This window comes from Ammodytes marinus, assembly GCF_949987685.1.
Source record: "Ammodytes marinus genome assembly, chromosome: 11".
In the NCBI taxonomy this organism is placed as follows: Eukaryota; Metazoa; Chordata; class Actinopteri; order Uranoscopiformes; family Ammodytidae; genus Ammodytes; species Ammodytes marinus.
In genome coordinates this window covers 13,321,620-13,345,634 of record NC_137215.1, presented here as the reverse complement: position 1 = coordinate 13,345,634, position 24,015 = coordinate 13,321,620, and the positions used below count along the sequence as shown (strand labels likewise).

Below are 24,015 nucleotides of genomic sequence, written 5' to 3'. Positions count from 1 at the left end.
AGTTAGCCTGCTATCGGTGTGTGAATGGTAACGTGTAAATGGGAACAGGTCTCCCTTGCAAAAGAGTCTTCGGACTCAATGGGATATACCTCTATAAATAAAGGTTAAAAGAAAAAAAAAAGAAAAAACTAGTATATCCTAACTGTGTTTTAGCAAAACTAATGTGCATGTGGGCAACTCAACATAAAAAAGGTCAGATAAATTGTATAGAAACTGGTAGGCTATTAGACTAGAGTTAAATTTCTGAGAACATGCCGTTGATAGTATTTGCAGGCTTTTTCTCTGAATGCCATTTCAATTGCTGGTGAATAAGACAAGTTTTGTTTTGGTTATCTTTTCATGTGCAGAGGGGAAGAGACAGAACGTTCTCCTTGCACAGACTCACCACAGAATCAGATGATGTGTGGGAATTATGAAATCTTCAAACACAAGTTTGTTGTTGAAATGACCGAAGGCAGAGGGACAGATGATACAAAGAGACCTATGTTGTAGACATGGAGATTTACAGAAACACAGGAGTGGATCAACACAGACAGAGACAGGAACATAGTTCACACTGTCAGTTGTGAAGCTTTCACATTTGTTATGCTAACATACTTTATGTTCAAGGCCAGCAGGCATCCACCCTGTAAAAACTGAATAGTAATTTTACAAATATTACAGAATATCGTTGACCTTGGAGATTGGGTCCACCCGACTAAAATTATTTAATTGAATTAATGTTTTAACGTTGCACTCCTGTAACATTGTTGGAGTCACAAAATGACACACGTAAAAGAAGGGTCATCATTAACTTACAGCCAGACACACCTCCTTAAATCTAACGAGTTAGATATATGACGAACAAATGTCTCACTTTCTCCTCCTGATCTTTCCCATATGTCCCTCTAATCTCTGAAGACAAGGGCCTTTTTGTTCAGAAGGGAAATCATAGGACTCACATGCTTTGGAGGAAAGAGAGAGAGAGAGAGAGAGAGAGAGAGAGAGAGAGAGAGAGAGAGAGAGAGAGAGAGAGAGAGAGAGAGAGATCGGTCACATCAGAGGATAGGTCTGTTCAGAGGAAACTAACACCACAGAGGAGCAGCGGACTGAAGTCATCTCAAGCTGGACAAGGAGTTGAGAACCGGACAGCTCTGACAGGATACCCGGACATGGAGAATGGCACGACAGAAGACCAGACAGAAGGCGCTGTGCTAGAAGGTAAAGCAGGTGTCAAAAGACTTGAGCACAGATGTTCTAGGAGGACAAAAAAGGTTCTGGTTTGTACTTGGGCAACAACTTTTTTTCCTAATCAATTATTTGTTTTAGTGTATACAAGTTATCAGTGAAAAATGGTCGTGAGAACTTCCCAAGACTTTAAAATAGTTTGATCTGACAAACAACCCCTGAGTGCAGAAGAAATTCCATTTCCAATGGTATACAACTAAAGACACCATCACTGCACATGTGACTATTGCAGTGGTTCGTAACATTTTGACTGAGTAGGACAAAATGACTGTCTTCTTTGTAAATTTCACTAATTTTGTCAGAATGAAATTCTAGCTTTTGTTTAACAAAGGAATGAAAAAGAGCAGTCGTGTGGAAACATACACATTTGCAGTGTTCTCATGTACAATTCTCAATCAATCCACTTGTTTATTTTCTGTAATGGTTGTGACTTTTACACCAACATAAGTTCAGATGTCACTCTGATTATCTTAAATCATCTTAGATCTCCCTGTCAAATCTTTTCTTTAGACTAGGTTCAGCACCATGCATTAATTGTCTCTCGTCCATCAGGCTGCAAGGCTGTTTATGTTTATAACATCTGCATATGCACAGAGCATAACAAATATTGGAGCACAGCATAGCAACGCATGCAATATAATCAATCTTAGAAATATTTCACACATAAGTGTTTAATAGACTTAACATACAATGTGCCTCAGAATGATTAAATATTATACAATTTGTTATAATTTTGGTGGCAAATTCATTTAAACTAACTTACAGTAGGATCACAATGTTTTTTTCATAACGGTGCTCCAGTCGAAGAACCATATCTTTTCGGTTTCATAATGGTAAAAACCCTAACCCTAGCAAAAGGCCAACAGCATAAAGCCAATTTGAGAAAATGTATCATACTATGTATATCCTGGTGACAGATAGCCTCCATTGTTGGACACTGTACAGTAAATTCCTCATCTTGCTCTTTCACAGTTGAGAAGTGTTATGTACTGCAGATTTTGTGCATGTGGCCTACAGGCCTATAAATTATGCATGATAATATATGTCAAGTGCGTATTTCAGATGACCCTAGGCAAAGTTGACATCAGCCTCGTCCAGTGACATATCCACAACAAAAGGAAGCTTTGTAGTATTTAAGAACTAGTTAATTGTCTGTATTAATAAGAAAACCCCTTCATATATCCGGATTGCTTCAAAAACATCAGAAATGTACACACAAATTTACCAGCAGCTTCAAATGAATAGAAATTGATACGTGATTCCATCAGATAAACACACAGAATAGGAGACTTATAGCTACAGTCACCAGAGGTCACAGGACTATTGCAATAAAAGGAGTGAAGGGACATCAAAATGACCATTGGGCTTGCCTATACATATCGATTAATATCTCCTCTGAAAAGGACTTGCATGTGTCACACTTTCACGTGACTGCTCTCCAACCTTGCTGTCCTAACCCTGTCCTCTGTGGCATCAGATATTTCTCATGAATAATGCTGCACACGTCTTTGCCTCTTACACGTCACATGCAGACACATGCTCTCAATCACAGGGACTTATTACTCTGGTTTGATAAAAATCTCAACCATGAATAACTTACTTAAAATGTGAATTCACTTAATGGATTGGATTTATATAGTGCTTTTCAAGGAACCCACCACAGCGCTTTACATGGTTCCAGGTTCCACTCATTCACACACAGTCATCCCGGTGGTGGTAAACTACGATAGTAGCCACAGTTGCCCTGGGGCAGACTGACAGAAGCGAGGCAGCTATTCCGCGCCATCGGCCCCTCCGACCGACCACCACCTCAAACATACAGCAATCATACACATTCACACAAGGCAAAGTGGGTGAAGTGTCTTGCCCAGGGACACAACAACCATGACACAGGTAGCCGGGCGGGGATCGAACATGGACATATAAAAATCGATCCGCCAACCCTAGGATCGTTGTGGCCAACCCGCTTAACCACCTGAGCCACAGTCGCCCCAACCTAAGTGAACTGTTGTTTTTCTAGGTGCCAGTTAAGCTTGTTTTTTCTTTCTTTCTTTTAGATCAAGAAGAAAATGTGGAGGAAGCTAACCTAGAGATTGCTCAGGTAACCAAAAACCTGTCTTTTCTACACACTTTAAGTATTTTTTTGTCTTACAGCTCGCGGGTGAATTTAAAAGAAATTAGAAGTTTAGAAGTTAAGAAAATTAAGAGTTAAGAAAATTATTTTCAAAATTTCATCAACCAAAGCAGATAGTCAGTAGAGTTTACAGAAGTACCTGTATGCTGCTCTCACTAAACCTTCTGAGCTTTAGGCTGCTATTATCCCTTTTGCTGCAGTCAGTCAGTTGTATAATATTTACTTTGAAATTTTTTCAAAGGAAAAGTCTTAAGTTTGACCATTTGACGTGATGGTCTTCTCAAGGGTCATAAGTCACAGAGAGGTCAAAGGTCAATATATGCATGTGAAGGGCTGTCTGGTTGTTTAATATTTTTCTTGGATAAAAGAGGAGAAATATGCTCTCCTGCAGTTAAATATCCATAACTGTGATATTTCGAATCCTTCCTCCTCTGTCTGTCTTTTCTTTTTAACACGTCATTTATTTTATTTAACGAGACAAATTAACTACAATTTCCCTTAACACAGATCGGTGTAAGAGAGTTATATTACAGCAACAATTTCAGACAAACAACTATGCTACAGAGAAAATAATAATATCTGTTAAAGTCCTGCAGTTTCAAATGTTATCAAATGTTGGTAATGGGACTGACATTTAATTAAGAAACTTTTTGTCAACAAAGGTTGTTTCTGTAACTAAAAGCTGACAACAATTATATATTATTGTTTTCATATGGAGTTCTGAATGAGCCTCCATGCGGCCAATAATCACCATGTAACTCACATTATGTCCTCATGAACTTTGTTTAATTTACACTCTTACAACTTATACAAAGGAACCAACCGCAACAGTAGCTACACACACATTGCAATTAAATAATGAGATCCATGGGGGAATTCTAGATGTTCTTCAAATCTTCAGCACCCAGGTGTATGGGCGTGCAGAAGCACTGATAGCATCACAGAGGAGAAAGAACAGAAGGCAAACAGGACAGGCGCTCCATTCAGTGTGCTGCCTGATGCCTTTCACATGACTGAGAGGGAGAGGGAGAGAGCAAGAGATAGAGAGATTGGGGCAAGAGAGACCTACTTCAACCCATGTTATGTTCCCATGAGCTGATTCAGTTAGCCCTACTGGATAAATTCAATCAGCTATGAATGAAAACTAAGACGAACTGCAGAGAAAAAAGGAGAGGGACGAAAAATCTAGAATATTCTCAAAGGATGAGAAAATGACTTTATACGATGAAAGCAAATGTTCTTAAAAATAAGTCTAAGAAGGCCCAAAAAGAGGGTTCACCAAAACCAACATAATTTGCAGAAAAACTAGAAACATTATGGAAAAGAATAGAGAATGATAAAGAAGAGAATACATTGAAATACATAAAAACAGTAAAACAGTATTTTCAGCAGAACTGATCGGATAGGAACATCCCAATAAAATCAGAATAAATATAGAAACATACATTTTTTTTCCAAGGCAAAGACACATACTGAAGAATTTAAAAAATTCACTGTTAAAATCCAAAACATTATAAAAACCTTAACAGCTCTAAAATAAATTTAACAAAAGACAAATTAAGGACTTCAAAAGAAGCCACGTAAATATCTAACAATTAAATGAAACAGTAAAATATCAAAGAAGAAATATTAGAACCCAAATAATGAGTACGATGGTTTCAACTAAAATTTGAATTCCAAGCAGTCAAAAGCCCCCAAAACACGCAATATATTCCATTGCTTTTCTGTGATGCAGCTGCAGGGCCTGGTGACTGAGCTGCGCGAGGGGCTCCACGCTGCCCTGATGGAGCTGTGTGAGCTGCGCCAGAGGGACCAAAGTCTGGACGAGAAGCTCCAGGCACATCAGACTGACGTGGATGATAAGATAATGGGTCTCAAGAACTCGCTTAACACATTCAAGGTGCTGGAGTAAAACACACACACACACACGCACACACACACACACACACACACACACACACCACACACACCACACACACACACACACACACACACACACACACACACACACACACACACACACACACACACACACACACACACACACACACACACACACACACACACACACACACACACACACACACACACACAGTCTATTTTTGGCTGTAACATAATTTAGAACATCTGACTGGAACTCTGTTGAAACTGTAAACTAATTTCATTAACACTATTAGATACTGTAGAACAACTTTGTCACACTGCTACTCAACAGTACAGGAAATGCTGAGAGCCATGGAAGTCTCCTATGGTATGTAAAACATGTTGTATGATCTATTGAATTTACGGACACAAACCGACCCATTTATCAACCCACAAAAGTGGTAGTGTGTAATCATGATTTTCTTTCACATGCTAGAAAAAAAACATACAAGCACAAATTGAAACAGTTAAAGATTTTGTTTTTTTCTGCTCTTCAGCAGTCTGAGAGGAAGGGTCTTGTCATCAAATGTGGTTGGATTTTCTCACTTGTGTATTGTTTTTATTTTAAGTAATTTTATATTTGTATGTGACGTCTGTGAGAGTTCGTCTAAGAGTTACCTTTGAATTTGATAAAACCTCGATAAAACATGATAGACTGTTATTATTATTATTACTGTTACTTTTAGACATTGTCCCTCACACTTGTTGAGTTACGAATATTACTTGTATTTTTTGCTCAAAATTAAAGGGTATTACATATGGAATATTCTTTATGGTGGCTACAGTGTAAGTGGAATTACATGGATGCTGTTACAGTTGAACATACACTGTATATATATATATATATATATATATATATATATATATATATATATATATATATATACATTTGTATATACTGTATGAGTAAGTTGAATCATATTTGACACGATTATCAAATCACAGATGGTTTACAGCAGTTTTCCTATGACTCCTATCATTTTCTAAGGGATTGGTTTATCTTAAGCAGTTTCCCATGTTGGAAATGATTTCCCTATCTGCTTTAATAACATATTCCAACATTTGACATCACAAAACTAGAAAAGCTTTGATGTAGTTCAATTAGAATGCTCTCTTCTTGATAAGTGGCATAAAGTAATCCAGCATATTTTCAAAAAAATTCCTTCCAAATTCGACCAGGTGGCTCACAGTGTAAAGTACATTACAAACACACACACACACACACACACACACACACACACACACACACACACACACACACACACACACACACACACACACACACACACACACACACACACACACACACACACACATTCACACACACACACACACACACACACACACACACACACACACACACACACACACACACACACACACACACACACACACACACACACACACACACACACACACAGTCTTATGTGTTAACAGCAGTTACACTAATGCAGTCCCTTGGATACAATCTGTTTTCAGGAAGAGCTGAATGTGGTGTTGTTCCACATAAAGGATGTGTACAGCAGACAGAATGAGGTGCAGAGGAGGATAGAGCTGCTGCAGTCAGAAAACACCAAAGCTTTCATCTCTGGTCCATACAGGTAGGGATGAAACATACGCAATATTTACTTATCTTTATGTTTTTGGACTATCTAATCCTACCTCTGGAATGGCTACTAATACCATTAAAGGTGCACTACGCAGTTCCAGTGGAGAGCGATTTGTTTACATTTGCAGAGCTTGCAGTTACTTTACTAAACATATTATCTCTACATATAATTCTTAATATTAAATAATTCTATTGTCATACATAAATAATTATTTTGAGGCACCTGGAACCAAGCGTAAGACTAGAATACGTTTGTAAACATAACTGTGGGCCCTCCTGCTGTAAACAACAACACTAGTGAAACGGTAACTTTATCGGGTAACTCTCTTTCTTCAAACAGTGTTCCAGGGATCCAACTTTCCTGGGAGGGGAGTTTGTTTATTCAGTTATGATACCTTAGAACATATTGACTTTCCTGACATACCCAAAGTTACATAGTGCACCTTTAAAGTCCCATTGTGAATGCAAAAAGATAAACTGTGTTGTGTAACTATGTAAATCATTTTTTTAAATGATCTTCTTTTACTTCCAAAAGCAGAAAGAGCTCCAAGGCAGACGTGCTAACGGCATCAGGGGAGGAACACATCTGTGCACCCAGCCAGCCAGAACTAAGTGTTATTCAGCATTTATTTTCCAGTCTGCCACACAACGGCTCACCACAGAGGAGCAACACATCAACAAAGAGTGAGTCCGTGCCTGCGTGTCACTCACGGCTACCCACTCAACTAACCAGGGAAGAAGCTAAAGGGAAGTGTAGGAGCCACTGACCATCATGTGTGTGTGTGTGTGTGTGTGTGTGTGTGTGTGTGTGTGTGTGTGTGTGTGTGTGTGTGTGTGTGTGTGTGTGTGCATTGCAGCCTCTACCTCTGAGCAGGAGGCTCAGCAGCAGAGAGGTTGTCCGTCCAGATCTCCAGTGTGGGGAGAGAGGAAAAACAGCAGAGATGAAACAGAGACACCCAACAGCCTGAATGAAAACAGTGAGAAATATGTGTTTGTGTAACTAACAATTAGTGTACTGCTGAACTTCAGTTAACACACTACAAGTGCTAGTATTAGTAGTTGTTATATGGACTCTGCACTGGAAGTACTTATTTCAGTTTTCTCATGTATGCCTCTATACACCATACATGCCCATGCATTGAAAAATAGGCCTTTTTGTTGGTTTCTTAGAATCATCACCAGCTAACAATCAAGCAACCAACCAACAGCAGAGTGCAGGATCAGTTCAACACTATAGATTTCAGGACTTTTGCAGTCTGAAAAGAAAAATAACAATTCTAGATGACCACAAAGGACTAACATAGATTGAACCTTTGCTGTGTGTGTGTGTTTGCAGATAAGAGACAGAGAGTGGCTCTGGAGCTGCTGGAGTCAGAGAGAGTGTATGTGTCCCACCTGTCACTGTTACTGAAAGCCAACATCTCCTTTAATGGATCAGAAGCTCTCACTACTAAAGACAAACGGTAAGACATACAAAGACACGGTTATCTCAACATGGGCATCTCAATTTACGAGTCAACCGAGAAGCATAAGTGGGTAATTTAATGAGGATTAGGCATTTTTTTTTTTTTTATATTTTTTGGGCATTTTTATGCTTTATTGATAGTGCAGAGAGACAGAGGTGAAATGGGGCAGAGAGGGGAGTAACATGCAGAGAACGACCGCAGGCGGGAATCGAACCCGGGTCTGCTGCAGGGCCCGGGCCGGGGGGGGACGCCCTACCAAGGGCGCCCCCAGGATTAGGCATTTAAACGTTATCTCTGTTTGAAAGGTCTTACTTAAACAATATAGATAGGCTTCATTACACACACAACCCATACAATCCCAGAATGACCCAGATATTGGCAAACTTATCTGATTTAGAAGTTATTATGATTGATCTGTTTTTGGGGCCATGATGAACTATATAAATGCCACAGAGTCGTATATCTCTTCTTCCTTCTCACTCGTCGTATCCACGTCAACACACACACACGCACACGCACACACGCACACGCACACGCACACACACACACACACACACACACACACACACACACACACAGATCAACAAACACTCTGATCTAATTTGAGAGCTTGCGGTGAAGGGGAGAACAGGAAATAAACTAATCAAATAAAAGAAGGGTCATAAACACCAGCGAGACAGTGAGGATACTATTTTCAAAAGTCTCTACATAGCTCGCTAATGTAATCACAGCTTAGCCTCCGCACACGTGTTCCCAATGAGCAGAAGCACCAATGACAAGGTGAAAACACCGAACTGGGTCCAATGGTTTTAGTAAATGATTGCATTTGTTTTAACCTGATTTACCTGCAGTTAAATGTTTGTCACATACCATGGCACAATAATTGCCAGAAGGAATGGTATATTACAGGACAGCACAACCATCAATGCTTGCACTTACTTAAGTATATTCTATTAAAGCCAATGTGTAGCTCCTGCAGTAATCACTTCTGTATGAGAACAAGTTCTGGAAGCTGAAAATAGATCCTTACTTCTCTTTGTCTTTCAAACAAATAAGTTGATGTATGGACAAACAATTCAAGTACAGTATTGCTATATGACCAGAGGGTGCAACATAAATAAAACATCCCTCCTCCATCTTATCTGGTCATTTTACACCTCCAATTGTACAAACTCCTATCCTTTTTGTCTTCAGACCGTTTCCCAGCTCTCTGAGGTTTCTGATCCAGCAGCACCTTGAGCTCCTTCATACTCTTCAGGAGCGTGTGCTCAAGTCTCAGTGGCAAGGCATCATGGGGGATGTGTTCATGAGGCTGACCAGCAAAGAGGTAAACAACAAACCTAGATTTTTTATTTTTTTTTGTCATTTGTCTGAACTTTTTTACCGTATTTCTTTAACTCAAAAAATTAGTAGTTGTCACGTTGCGAAACAGTGGGCCATAGAGTATGCGATAGCTTGATTTGCCGCACCAATGTCTGTTGACAGGCTAATTTGATAAAACAAACAAAATATAGCCTATTTAACCAATAGAATGTATTAACCACAAAGGAATGCTTTGGTATGTTGCAATTCAATACACCACCACCAAAAAGGCCTCAAAAATAACCACAGCATTGACCTACTGTAGATTAACTCTCACAGTCCCAACAACATCCAGGCATGAACATCTCCTGAAATGAATGCTGTATCGGGTAATTCTGTAGATATTTTAACAACCACATCATAATATGCAAATTATCTGGACCTCCAGTTTACTTGCTTATAAATGTGAAACCTGACAAACCCAGCGCACAGTGCTGTCCCAGACTACTTAATGCAGAAGGGTCAGAAGGTTTGGTCCTGTGACTGCCCATTTATAATGAATTTGAGTCGCTTTGGCAGCCATCACGGAAATTAAATGAAATGTCAAATTCCAGCGGAGCCATGTTGAGAGCTGGAATACAGATGAATGATAGTACAAAGGCAGCAGTGATTCCTGTTATTACTGAACAGATAACTGTGAAAATGGAAGGTTGATTCTTTTATATATAATTTCTGTTATTGTTTTGCATGTGCTTATATTCAATGTGAATTGCAGGAAGGAATACAAATTAAAGACTGTGCTGGTGAGGTTTCTGAAAACATAACCCAAAATATATCAGTGAACAGCTGTACACTTAGATCAAGGTAACTTGTATACGATCGTCAAAGTGCGCATCCACACATGATTTGCTTTCTGAGGTCCAATCAGTGAACAGAGGAGACTGGATAATGTGTGAGGATTTTGCAAAAACACATACAGTAAATGCAAACTCAAACGGTGTCTTTTTTCTGTCTTCCTATAGAGTGATTTCTTGGACTTTTATGTGTCCTACCTGAAGGAGCTTCCGGACTGTCTGTCGGTTGTCACCATGCTTGCCTCCAGCTCCATTAAATCTTCTGCCCTGCTGGAGGTAACACAAAAGAAGGTGGCATGACGTCACAGGCTATGTATGATATCATATGAAAGGTTAAGGCAGGACAAGCATGGCATTTAACAATAATAAATGACAGTGCAGGCAGCACCGGATGTGATAATGAGTAAAGGTGAGAAGGTAAAAGCATAATATTTCAGAAAGCACGACATACACAATCTAAATTTTCTTTTAGTGTGACTAATACCAGAGAACAACTCAATCCTGTGATTCCAAGACAACTCTTGATAGATTAATAAATATTTAATATTCTCAGAAATACTTGAGTGGCGGGTAACTTAAATATCTAGAAGCCGTTCTGGCTGATTATCCAAAAAAGCTAATGTTGAAGCCCTGTTTGTGTACAATAGCTACTGTTTAGATACAGCTGAACAATGTTATTGCTTATACCTGCTGCTGTACTGAGTTTTGGTATTGTCCTTCCATTCTTGTTGACCTATGCTGCCCCTTTCCTCTGATTGGCCAAACGGTGCTCCCATTAGAGTGACATAACAGGTGACGAATCCAAACCCTCCCTCCACACCCTGCTCCTCCAGCCAGTTCAGAGGATCCCTGAGTACCTGCTGCTGCTACAGGTTACATTAACACACACACGCACACACGCACGCACGCACGCACGCACACACACACACACACACACACGTGTAATATCTCAGTAACGCTGTTTACTTTGACAGGAATTCAGAAGTGATAGAATTAATAGTAGTAGTAAGTTATATTTCCATGTGCATTCAGGGCCTGTTGAGGCAGACAGACGCAGAGCACCCAGACTACTACCTTCTCCTGGTGTGTATCCAGCAGTTCAGGTCCTTCACAGCTCAGTACCACCACCTACTGCAGCACAACCAAGAGCTCCTGCTGCACAAACGCAAGGAGGTGACGAGGTCAGGACAACCCCACACCAAAAAACACATCACACAAATGCTTAAAGGTGCACTATGTAACTTCGGGTGTGTCAGAACAGTTCTAATTTTCTAAGGTATATTCTTATAACAGAATAAACAAACTTGGCTCAGTGAAATTGGATCCCTGCAACAGCGGAAAAGTTACTGTTTCACTGATGTTGTTTACAGCAGCAGGACCCGCAGTTTTGTTTACAAACACATTCTAGTCTTACATTTGGTTCCAGGTGCCTCAAAATAATTTTGTTTTGATTTATGACGATATAATTATTCAATACTAATAATAACATGTAGAGTAAATATGTTTCGTAAATTAATTGCAGGCTCTTCAAATGTAAACAAATCCCCCTCCTCTGATACTATATAGTGCACCTTTAAGAGGTACACCAAGATATAAAATCACAGTTTGAACCTGACAAAATACAGTGTTCTGCATTGTAGGTCTACCATAAAACAGCTGTTAAAGACAGTGGAGAGTGGGATTCAAGCGAACAACATTGGCTCACCGTACCCTTGCAACAGTGCCATGCTGTGAGTATTTTAACATTCCTAAGTGGGAAGTGGCTTTGTCGTGTCTCTTCGTGCTACTAATGGAAACAAGGTCGTTGAATCTGGTCATATGAATCATCCGTCCCCTCACAGAGAACATGCCAACCAGGTGAAGCGGAGCAAGCAGCGTCTCCTGGAGCAGATCCAGTCTCATCGTTTCCAGGATTGGGACCGGGAGCAGGCTCCTGAAAGTCATTGTTACGGCACAGAGTGGCCCTCGCAGCTCCCATTCTTCAGCCCCAACCTGGAATCACGGAACAACAAACCAACAGGTGTGTGATCACAGAAACGGCGGATCTTTTTCTGGCTCCTGTTTGATATGACATTATACTTTGGGGCATTGACAGGAATGCTTTAACTTTCAGCACATTGATCTAAGGCTTTCAAAAGCTTTGAATTAGATTCTTGTAGGAATGGGAAGTAGCCTGGCACTGCCCACCTACCTACTTCTGCTCAATTTTAATTTCACTTCAGTAGTCAGTCTGGGACTGAAGTGTATTTATGAGTTCCTTCTCCAGCCAGACTTTTGGCGGTCCAATCAGCGAACAGAGCGAGTGGCTGAGAACGATGACGTCGCCAGTTTCAGTTGAATGCGGCGTTCCTTTATATTCGGAACTCGGAAATTTCCGACTTGGTAGTTCCGAGTTCCGACCTTTCTGTGTTCCAGTGCATCTGCTCGGGAAAGTATGGACGCCGGCAACCTTTCTCATCCAAATAACTAAACGTTAGGCTCTAGCAAGTTACCGTTGCCAGGTACCGGTAGATCCATAGACTACAATATGTAGTGAAGTCGGAAATTTCCGAGTTCCCTGTACAACTGGGAAGCACCGTCAGAAGCCGGCTCATGACATACGTCACAACCAAACGTTATGCAATTGGTTGGCTGATCCAGAGTGGCACTGAGCAGATCCAATAGTTTTAAACTTCAACAGACACCCGCCTCCAAGTGAGTGATGGTTGCCAATTACAGCAGTTCCAGACCTTCTGTACAAATGAAATGAAGTACGATGGTCTGGTTGGACCAGGCTAATTGCGAAGTGTCTGAAAGAACTACATTTTGTAATGTTTTTTTTTTAAATAGATGTGCAACCCTTGTCACTCAAATTATGATTTTAGGACAATTGCCACATTGGTCAACGAGTCAACACTACTTTGGCTTGGCTTTCAGGTCTTGGCATTATCCCAGAGAGTGGGGCATCTGAGAGGTCCATGTCATTCCAGTATCATCCACCCTCCAGACCTGCAGACTGTCAGGTTCAACCGGGCTCTGCTCTGGCCGATGCCCTGGGAGAGTTCCTCCTCCCTCCAGACCCCCCGGGGATGGAGAGCCTCTATGAAGAGGACGGAGGCTCCCTTCATGATGTCACCATGTTCGACCGCTGCTCCTCTGCCTCTTCCGATTCCTCCATCGACATTGCCTTCGTCAAGTGCCCTAAAGGCCCCTCAGTGTCACATTACCCAATGGCGGCCAATGTTTCGTCAACCCGCGATGTCTTTGGTAACGGTGCGTGTCACGGGAATGGTTACAACAAACTGCCCAACCGAGTGTGCGTGTCTCCGGACGAGGCTATCATGATGCGTCGTAATCAACATCGCCCCCTTCAGGCCGGCCAGCGTAAGAGCAAGGTGAGTTTTGTCTGTGCATGTACAGTATATTTTTTCGGTGGTTAAAAATTAACACGTTCGTCTTTTTTGCTGTCTAGTCACTGAACGGTCTTCAGTTTGACAACACTGGGGATGGTGGTGCCCTCTCAGACCACCAACATAGGCCAGGATTGGGCAGCCATGCCAAGCTGGAGCGGCAGGGCAGTAAAGGCAGCAAAGGGTGCCCCACCCCTTCCCGCAAGATACATACCCCCCTGGCCATCAGAACAGATACCGACAAACAGAGCGATGAACTTCACGGGCTGCTGAGCATTGTGAGTTTCAGCAAATATGTTTAATTATGTCTTTGCATGACTCCTGTCTGTACCAAGCAACATTTATATCAGTTCTTGACACATTTTGTTTCTTCTTTTAACATTGAGCAATGACCTTGATCCTTTTCTCTGTTTTATATATGGCCACTATGGTCTTCTGGAGACACAGTCACTAAGAATAGTCCCAAATGAATAATTTGGGTGAAATATTATTGTATTCGAACCCACCAGGACTCCGGTTTCCAATCATGGGGGGAGGAGTCAAAATGGAGGGGCGGGACAGAGGAGAATAACCACACCCCCTTCAGTGAGAGGAGTCGAAAGCAGGACAAAGGAGGCTTCAGGAGCTCATTCAAGAAACTCTTTAAGAAAAAGTAAGAAAGATAATGCAAGATACAAATAATATGCAAACAAAGGGCTTGATACTGTGGCTGCCACATCTAATGATTCAGTAAAGCCACAAAAAAAGTCTTCAAAAGCAGGCAGCTTTTTGCGTAAAGTTTATGGAGAATGACACCATTTCGAGAAATACTCACTAAGAAATAGCACCGTTCTGTCAAATTAACCCCTGCTATTTATTTTATCACAGAAACAGTGATGACAAGAAAGAGAAGGGAGGTGAGAAAACACCAGAACACCAAAACAACAGTGAACATGAATCAACGGGGAAAAATCCCAAACATCTGCAGATAAACCGTGGCACTGCTGTTTGAACACGGTCACAGACTGAACAAATGTGAAGTGTAATCCATGTAATAAAGTTACATAATGGCTTTTTTTCTTAAATTTTTACATATACAACTGCTATATACATGCTGTATAGGTTTGAGCTATTTAGCTAAGCAGCTTTTCTTCATATTATTTCCACTTGTAAGTTTGATTTTTCCAATACCAAGTTCTGACCTCTGCCTTTTCACTTAGGGAAAACACTTCACACAGCTGTTGTATGATGCAATTTTCTTTTTCAAAACAGCACTGATGGTTGAATATTTGCTCACTTTTTGTCGATTTCAACATAAAATTACGCCACAGCCCCATTCAAAGCGGATGGAGAAAATTCAAATTGCGTTAACTCAGTAATTTTTCATCCGATAAACTTCAATCCACATTTTACATGTTCAGCTCCTTCAGGACATTACATGGTAGTATCCTGATTGAGCTGAACACAGGGTTGGGGGTTCGAATCCCCGTTCCAACACAACATTTTAGACTTCACCGGATTTTCTTAAAAATTTGCACAGATGTTGAGTATGACTCAGAGATGACATCACAAGAGTTTAGAGGTCAAAGGTCAAATTTCAAGGTCACTGTGACGTTGCCTTTTGTGACTGCATTATCTCATGAACGCTTCCACGGTTTTTCTTCAAATTTTGCACAGGTGTTGATTATGACTCAGAGATGACATCACAAGAGTTTAGAGGTCAAAGGTCAAATTTCAAGGTCACTGTGACATTGCCTTTTGTGACTGCATTATCTCATGAACGCTTCCACGGTTTTTCTTCAAATTTTGCACAAATGTTGATTCTGACTCAAAGATGAACTGATTACATTTTGGAGGTCATAGTTCAAGGTCATAATTAATTCGTCATTTCAGCTAGAAAGTCCATTCAAACTTCCAAATATTCCACATTTCTCAAACATTCTATTTTTCAACCATTCTGTTGATTCAGATATATTCCTCCTTCGTTCTTCATCAACATTCAGCAGTGAAGCGTCAGCTTCTTCAGCATCAGCTTCAGCAGTGTCAGCATTCACACCGCAATTTCTTCAAGGAATTGCATTTCTAGTTTGACAATATTATCCCCATACAAAATGTTGTTCTACCCCCAGTTGTAAATTGGTGCAAATATTTTTAATTTATTAAAGTTTGATATTGTCAGACAATCCCCTTGTCGCCCTTAATTATGTAAAATAATTATTTTTTACCGTATCAAACTATGTCACCAACTCAACTGGCTCTGACACTGATTTGTATCGGTTTCCCTCCAACTTCCTTTCCGTTTCTGTTTATTGCTTAAGCCATAATCAGAATGTATTATACTGTGCATATACTCAGGAGAACAAATATTAAACGGTTTGTGTTTGTATTCATTTAAGCATTGTGGTTAAAGGCAGAACCAAAGTGTTTTTCTGTGTGCCATTACTGCTATGCATTAGACAATCAGAGACATTTAGAATGTACAATAAAGGTCCACATAAAAAAAAAATTACTATGTTGGTCAGCTATTATTTCATTTCATTTCCGGGTTATTAACTACTATAGATTGCATGAAGAAACCACATTCATCAGACACTATTGCTGGGTTTGCTATTGGGTTTTTGCTATTCAAAGTGCAGCAAGACTGCATTTTATCAGTGGACACACTCATTATAGTTTTGTTTAGCCAAAGGTAGAGGGTTATTTTTATACCTTTATATCCTTTGACTGCATTCCCCATTAGTAAACAAAGCTTTAATGCATTTCATGTGATTTTTCGTGTCTGAAGATGGTGAAGGTTGGAGTGAAAATGCAGTTCTGCAACTGATTTATATGAACTAAACTTGGATTCAGGTTGACATCAATACTTTTGTGTCTTCAAAATAAAATAAAAACACAGCCCTATGGAATTTACCCTTTCTATTTCAAGGTTCAATAATTAAAAAGCTCTAAACAAAGCATCTATTTTTCGAAAGGTGTCTCAAGAGAATAACACTTCTCCCAGACATTTTTCAATAGACATTATTCATAGTAGTAAAAGGAAAGGTGTTACTAAATATTTAAATACAGTATATGATAATACATTTGTATTCAAGTTTCCTAACTCGATAAGAAAGAATGCTGCAAGACACCAAATGGTTGAGTTCCTTCTTTTTAATGCGTTAACCTGTCATCTCATAAATCTGTTACAGTTCTGAACCAAAATATAGGCAATTATACAGTATGTAAAACAAACCCATTTTTATTTTACACTATATACATTTCATAACGTGTGCATTGCATTATGAAAACAAAAAGACAAACGTGATGTAATAGCGACAGAACAGAGGAGACGTTTTGTTTTTTGTTAAATATCGGGGGCACACCTGGGATCATACAAATCATTGACTTTTATCTGCTTGGAGCACCAGATGGAAATTAGGAGTGAGAATGATCTTAAATAGTATTATTTTCTGTCCTAAGATACCTATAACGGAAGGCCATGTTGGCACCAGCTTTAGAGCATTAAAGATTAAGTTTGTCTCTCTGACAGAAGAAATTAACATTGAAGCATCATTCGATGCAACAGAAAAAAGTGACAGTTTCACCAAAATTAAAAAGTTATGAACCACAGAGAAAAACAAATGGTATACGATTGTAGGGCTGTTTATGATTTCAGATGTGCAGCTGTGATACAGGATGGGTTTTTTCTTGGGCTTCAGATTTAATTATACAAAAAGGAGGTACAAAGAACAATTAAACCTTTAAAATAAAATCTCTCATTCACTTTATCTTTGTGTAATGGCTTTGAGTTACTTCCATTCCTCAACTTTTGTTTGATTACATAAGCTAAACTGAGAGGACAAAGACATTTCGATGAGTCTCACAGAACATGCTTTGTTTAACTCTACTAAACCTTATACACTGTTAATAGCTGTTATTGGCTGTCTTTCAAATCAGACTTGTCGTTTTTTATCATCTAGGACAAAACACGAGGCACACTAAATCTAAATTTGGCCATAACATTTCCAGCAACATATTTTGGCATTACATAAAAAACTTAAAATCCGTAAAAAATACATGTTCTTTGACATCAACTGACTCCTTGTGTAAAGTAATGTTAATTCACGTTTTCCAAGGAACCAATTACAACTGAATATATTGAGCCTAAATATGAAAACCAATAAAATAGTCTTGATGGCGGACAATGTCCATGTGAGGTTTCTGAGTATACCTTTACCTAAAGAATTAGCAAATTCATGTGGAATATTTCTGTCAAATGACGTGATTATGTGAATAAAACTAGGTTGCAGCCCTGAAACTATGACATATCGGCATTAAAGGATGTTGGCTGGAAGCATGTGTTAGCATGACCACTCATCTGGGGTATTGATACAAGGTGAATAAAATCATGAAACTGTGCTATGAACTGCAGTTTTAAACTGTTTCCTTTCAGGTTTGAGCAACGTTCTAGACCAGAAAGTGGTCTAGAAATCAACCCCTGCTGTAGCCAGTCGAGTTCAACTGATTTTCCATTTACATTTCATTTGGCTGAAATAAAAGTCCTAGAGGTGGACATCACATCAGGAAATACATTTTCCATTTCAAAGTTACTAAATGGCAAAAAAGTGTAGTGTCTTATTTCTTGTATAGTTGATAGTTCTGGTATTCCAGGTGCAAAGAAACACTCTGTTGGAATTTCATCAATGCAAAGTGTGCACAGGCTAAAGGCAGACAAATAATGTTTATCCTCACAGCTCATTCAAGCTTTCTATACTCAATTAGACTATGCTTAACTCAGCTTCACCACAACAGTGCACAAAAGCATCAGGAGCTGGAATCCACTGAAAGCATTCGTTAATCCAAAAACAAATCCCATGAAAACATAGTGAAAGAGCGTGCAGGGGTATTTGTGTGACTCCTGTCAAGGTTTGATACACAGAAAGGTGTTACATTCTTTAAAAATGTCAGTCCCTTAACACGGCGACATGTCCCTTTAAATCCACATCAGTAACATGAGGTGAGAAGAGTCTACACAGAACTGAAATGTTTCCATCCATGAATATTTTTTCCATTTACTCCATGGAATAATTGTTCCAGTTTCCCCTGTTTCAATTATGTCCGTTTGAGGAACACTGCATTATAGTCCTGTGTTGAATGACTATGGGTTTAGGGATGGGAATACACCACTTTACAGGAATTAACCACAAGGTGGCAGCAGAGGCAGGATGTTTATGTTTCATCATCAGAAACAGTTGTTACCAAGTTCTTATAAAATAAAACATTTCCCATTAAATAGAACGATATGATAGTGGTAATCAGCAATGAAGTCTGTCATTATATTATTGATCATTCATTTGAGTCATTAATCTGATGAAGTAACTCAATGCTGCATGTGAAGGGCACTTTATTCATTTTGAAGGTAAATAGTCTAGTATGTTGCTTTTGCTTGAGTATGTTAACACTATACTGTCCGTTTATGGAGGTAAAGGGAAGATAAAATGAAAAACAAACATTTCAGCTCTGTAAGATTTCAGGTTCAGCTTAACTAGCATTGAAGCCACCTCTATTGCCACCGCTTGTAAAGGCTGGTAGTGTACTGCCAAACCAGCCACACAGCGCACATCTACATGCATGTATTGTGATCTTACGTACAGATGTCGGCCTTTAAAAAAGTCACAGCAATGTAGGCTGAAGTTAAAAGTAAAGCAGAAGCTAGTTTAGAATGTGAGTTTCCTTTAGAGTTGTATCTGGCCTAAATGTGATTGTTTCATAGCCTGGTTTTTTCAAGCAGTATTTTAATCTTACTTAGTTTTGTCCTCTTTGGAGTACCATGTGGGAGTTTCTTTTGTTGCAATTTGTTCCAGATCATTCACAGTGAAATATGTCAAAACATTTCAGCAATTTTAAACCGTTAAATCTTCTCCGATAATGTTAAATGTAATACTCAAAATGGTATTAAACATTTATATACCAGGCTCTACTAGATATACTGTATGTTAATGATTTTCCTTTCTGTGTAACTCCAGCTTTTGTTTTGATTATTTAATATATGTTGTTTTCAACACAACTGTCACTTGTTAAAAGACCAGATCTGTACAGGATGCACTTGTATGTGCATATTCTATGTATAGGCACACATAAACATACATGTGCACACCCACACACACAAAAACTCTTCATACACACAAGGTCATATATTAAAATGACATCACATTTGTTTGTCAAATACCTTTTTCTCTGTGCAAAATTTTTAACACCAGTGGTTAAAAAAAAGAAAAAAAAAATTACATTTAAAAAAACCCCAAAGCCTTTTAATAAAAACATTGAACGGATGAAGTCAAAACTTGAGAAACCAACTTAAAATGTACAGATCTTGTAGCGTCCGCCCGCCCTGACGACTGTTGCTATGGTGCAACACAAGCAGGAACTTTTTCGATGAGTGACACATGCAAAATAAAAAAAAGGAAAAAAATTACCAATCTGTGCCGCTTCCTGTGTTTGCTCAGCCCAATTCTGAGCTCCAGATTGTTATTAAGAGTAATATCTGATTACTAAAGCTGTCTAACCTGACAGAGGAGACTGCACGGGTCTTTGCTTCCTGATCTTCGTCACATGATCAGGTAACTAGGAAGTGAAGTCACTGCCCCGGTAGCTCCTCCACAACTGTCTGTCTCTCTGTTTGTCTCCACAGTTGTACAGAGCAACTATACACACGCCTATCTACATGACCAGTCTTTTTAGTGTTCGTCTGTCAAAAAATACTACATTTATATTTACAACAATTAAATAGAGGTCAATTAAGCACTTGTGTGGTGTGGTGAAAGTATCGGAAAATGTAATACTAGCAGAGGTGGCGAAGCTTTTAATCTGTTAAAAAAAAATATTTAAACCCTTTTTCTAAAAAAAAAAACCCAAATAAAACAGAAAAAGCCATCCTGGTAGGTAGAGTTACATCATGCCACAATAAATAAAGGTGTCGTTTAAACAAAAGAGAGGGAGAAAATGAAAGAGGGAGACAGAGGGAAAGGACGATGAGGGAGCAAAAAGGTTTTCTGTGCAAGATGGCTCATCTGTGAAGCTTTAGCGCAAGTAGCAGTAGTAGTAGTAGTATGTGTAGAACTAGTAGTAGAAGTAGTGTCGAAGTTAGACTTCGGTGCTGGGTGCAGGGTGGAGGTGTGATGGTGTCAGGAAGGATATCTGGGCTAAAGTCGCTCTTGTAAAAGGTGCAGAGAAGAGATTCCCCGGTTAGCCCCGACCCAAACTGGCCTCAGACCAGCAGTTGAAAACCCCTCGCCCTGTCGGAAAAGGGTCCGCAAGCCGTTGCCCTACTACAGCGCGCTTAACTAATACACATGTAACACTGCGGTGCATTTTTAAAAACGTCGGCAACTGGGAATCCACGTCTGCACCCATTAACGTCTCTCTCCTCTCCCATATACACGTCTATTCAGGAGGATGGGTGGGTAAGCGGTAGGGTTGGGCTGAGTGTGTCTTCCCCAGGTTGCTCACTCCCTTGTTTGCATTAGTGGTAGGCTGTTAAGAGAGTGTGTTTTAGGTGCGTGTGTGTTTGTGTGTCTCAGTAGCTGTTTTCATGGCCTGCCAGGATGTAGAGGTTGCTGTGGGCTGTAGGGTTGTCTGTAGGCCTGCTCTCCAGCACCACCACCCTGTAAGACAAACACACACACAGAACATAAACACACACACACACACAAAACAAATCCAGTTGAATTTCAAGATACCAAAACATGAATCCGTCTTTATTTCCCCTTAAACCCCCAGACAAAAGAATGTCCCAGTCTGCTTCAGCGTGTTATTAGTTCACCTAATAATATTAAAGTGTGAAAATATAGTGAAAAAGAATTGATTTGAGCAATATGTACAGCCAGCCAGCAACCCACACAGTATACGGTCCAAGGCTGTTATTTGGAAGGAGAAAAAAGGGCCTTTCACAAAATGACACTGTTTCCCCCGAGGGAAACGATAAGAAAGCTGTTGGTACTGTTTTTAACAGGGACCCAAAGACTCACACATTACAAATCAAAAAGGGACTTGTGAGATGACACAATAGACACAAAAATGACCCAGTCCATACAAAAATATCTGTCTGTTGATCAAAACCAATTTAAAAATATTTTGTACTCTGGAATGAAACTGACAGAATTTTCTGCATTTGAATTAAACGTTACGATTAGCATGCAGCATCTGACCAGACAAATATGATTTTGGTGTCTATGATGTCATGACTTAACAGGAAAGATCCTCCCCAATTAATTTGCAGAATTTCCTCACACACAGACACACAGACAGACAGACAGACACACACACAGACACAGACACACACAGACAGACACAGACACACACACACACACACACACTGTCTCAGACAGACAGCTCTTAAAGCTCCTGATTAATGAAATCTGGCACAGATTCGACCTGGAGAGTCCCGATAGAAACAGGTGGCTATTTAAGCTTTTTGGCGCTGGCAGTGAGTGTATACCTGGTCAGATTGAGGCCTCTGTCCTCTGGATCCCTACTGTCAACACGGCTTCAGTGATGGGACATCAAAAAGGATGTTAACAAGACACCTACAGTAAGTGTGTGTGTGTGTATGTGTTTAACGTATATGAAGTAAGAAGGTGTGTATGTGTTGGTGTGTGTATGTGTTCTCACCGGTCTGATCCCAGTAGTCTGAAGATGCGTGTGCTGTCAGAGATCTCCTGGGTGATCTGATAACAATATGACGAACAGAGAAAAAGAGGAAAATAGACAAAGTTATAAAGGCATACAATAAAAAAAAAATAAAAAAAACAACTTTTTTTATAAGTTTAATTAAAAAATGCTCTGAGGGGTCACTGATCCAATGAAATCTGACGTGTATTACGAATTGTGTAGCTCATGGTCATTTACACTATTTGTAGTGAAAAATAAAGAAGCAGCATATAGACCCTTTTGTGTTCCTGTTTAGCTCAATGTGGTTAAGTCCAAACATACGGACAACTAAGAGCCATTGAGTGGAATATACAGTATGGAAATAAAATCCTTGTTGTTAATGAGTTTTCGCCAAACTAACTATAGCAGTAATACTAACACAGTGTAATCAGCTAATTGAGGGGTTGGTCTCACTGGTTAATGGACTGCAACATACTGTAGGTGTACTGTAGCTTTATTTCCCAGTGGGTGTCACCATTTTGGACTAATGCGTGAAGGCTTCCAAGTTGGATTACTAATAATAAAGTGCCCTAAAAAAAAGTCTGATTGGAGTAAAGGAGCAACACTGAGTCAAAATATTGCCCTATTAAAGTTTGCAATTACAATGACCTCATCTGAAAATCACCCTCCACTATTAATCTAATATCATGCTCCATTGAACCACTTCCATTTTAGAAATCCACCAGCTACAACATTGGTGACCAAAATCCTATTAAAATGAGATTAAATAAGATTTCTGTTATGCCTGGAAGGTAACCTAATTTCATGGTCTTAAGGTGACCTCTAGTTGGCCTTCTCTTCTTACCGGGAGGGGAACAAACACACACAGGCATACACACATGCGCACACAAACACACAAATACATGAAAACACAAACACTCAGTATCAAATCTGACCTCATTGGTCTTGAAACTCCGTCCCTGCATGCCATGCCTCCAGAAGGCCAGTACACTGTCTTGGAGACAAACTGCAAATAAACAGGGTTAATTAATAACAAGGATCATCATCATATGAATTTACAACTAAAATGCTAACTAATTCACAACAAGATATGCATGCCAGTTCAAGTTCCTTTAAATAGAAGAAATACCACAATAATAAAACCCTTTTGTATATCTTTTTATTTCTTTACCTGTGGCCTCAATTTGGAAGTTGAAGGTGAGCTCGGCTGACAACTTCCTGCTGGATTTCAACCTTCCCTGGAGGTTGACTATCTTTATAGACCCTGTAGACAGAGGAAGCAGCTGAGTGGAAGTCTGTTCAAAACATTCTGACCTCAAATAGCTGACACTGCACAGTGCAAAAAGCCTGGATGTGCAGCAACAAAAAAAACAAAACGCATTTGTGTCACTCACTGTCGAGGCAGACCAGGATAGTGTCTCTCTCTAGCTGAGTGACGTGGATCACACACGTCTGCGGTGTGTCTGCAGAAGACAAAGATGGA

The 24,015-nt window shown here is 39.7% G+C and overlaps 2 protein-coding genes across 8 annotated transcripts in view; one reads left to right on the top strand and one right to left on the bottom strand.

Moving 5' to 3' along the window:
• The first annotated feature begins 1,075 nt into the window (after positions 1-1,075).
• Positions 1,076-16,324, top strand: arhgef33 (Rho guanine nucleotide exchange factor (GEF) 33). 2 transcript variants are annotated; one of them, XM_080037101.1, is made up of 17 exons: positions 1,076-1,200; positions 3,285-3,328; positions 5,097-5,261; positions 6,764-6,885; positions 7,432-7,577; positions 7,751-7,870; positions 8,230-8,356; positions 9,554-9,686; positions 10,684-10,791; positions 11,295-11,387; positions 11,548-11,696; positions 12,156-12,245; positions 12,357-12,535; positions 13,432-13,889; positions 13,967-14,182; positions 14,414-14,556; positions 14,772-16,324. In XM_080037101.1, the coding sequence occupies exons 1-17, from the start codon at positions 1,152-1,154 to the stop codon at positions 14,893-14,895; spliced, it is 2,466 nt and encodes an 821-aa protein (XP_079893227.1). In that variant the 5' UTR covers positions 1,076-1,151; the 3' UTR covers positions 14,896-16,324. The 2 variants fall into 2 exon arrangements, with proteins under 2 accessions (XP_079893227.1, XP_079893226.1); XM_080037100.1 differs by having other exon boundaries at positions 7,429-7,577.
• Positions 16,325-17,015: 691 nt separating this feature from the next.
• The window catches only part of LOC307257794 (mitogen-activated protein kinase kinase kinase kinase 3-like), a gene marked incomplete at its 3' end in the record, with an annotated part of 41,628 nt that continues 34,628 nt past the window's right edge, over positions 17,016-24,015 (bottom strand). For 3 of the 6 annotated variants that reach the window (XM_080037124.1, XM_080037125.1, XM_080037127.1), the window contains exons 30-35: positions 23,927-23,995; positions 23,704-23,796; positions 23,468-23,538; positions 22,533-22,588; positions 22,360-22,407; positions 17,016-21,526 (exon numbers count right to left, since the gene is read on the bottom strand). In XM_080037124.1, the coding sequence (XP_079893250.1) occupies positions 21,439-21,526; positions 22,360-22,407; positions 22,533-22,588; positions 23,468-23,538; positions 23,704-23,796; positions 23,927-23,995 (425 nt within the window). Of the gene's footprint in view, positions 21,527-22,359; positions 22,408-22,528; positions 22,589-23,467; positions 23,539-23,703; positions 23,797-23,926; positions 23,996-24,015 lie in introns of those variants that run through there. The other 3 variants (XM_080037126.1, XM_080037129.1, XM_080037128.1) reach the window with 2 other exon arrangements.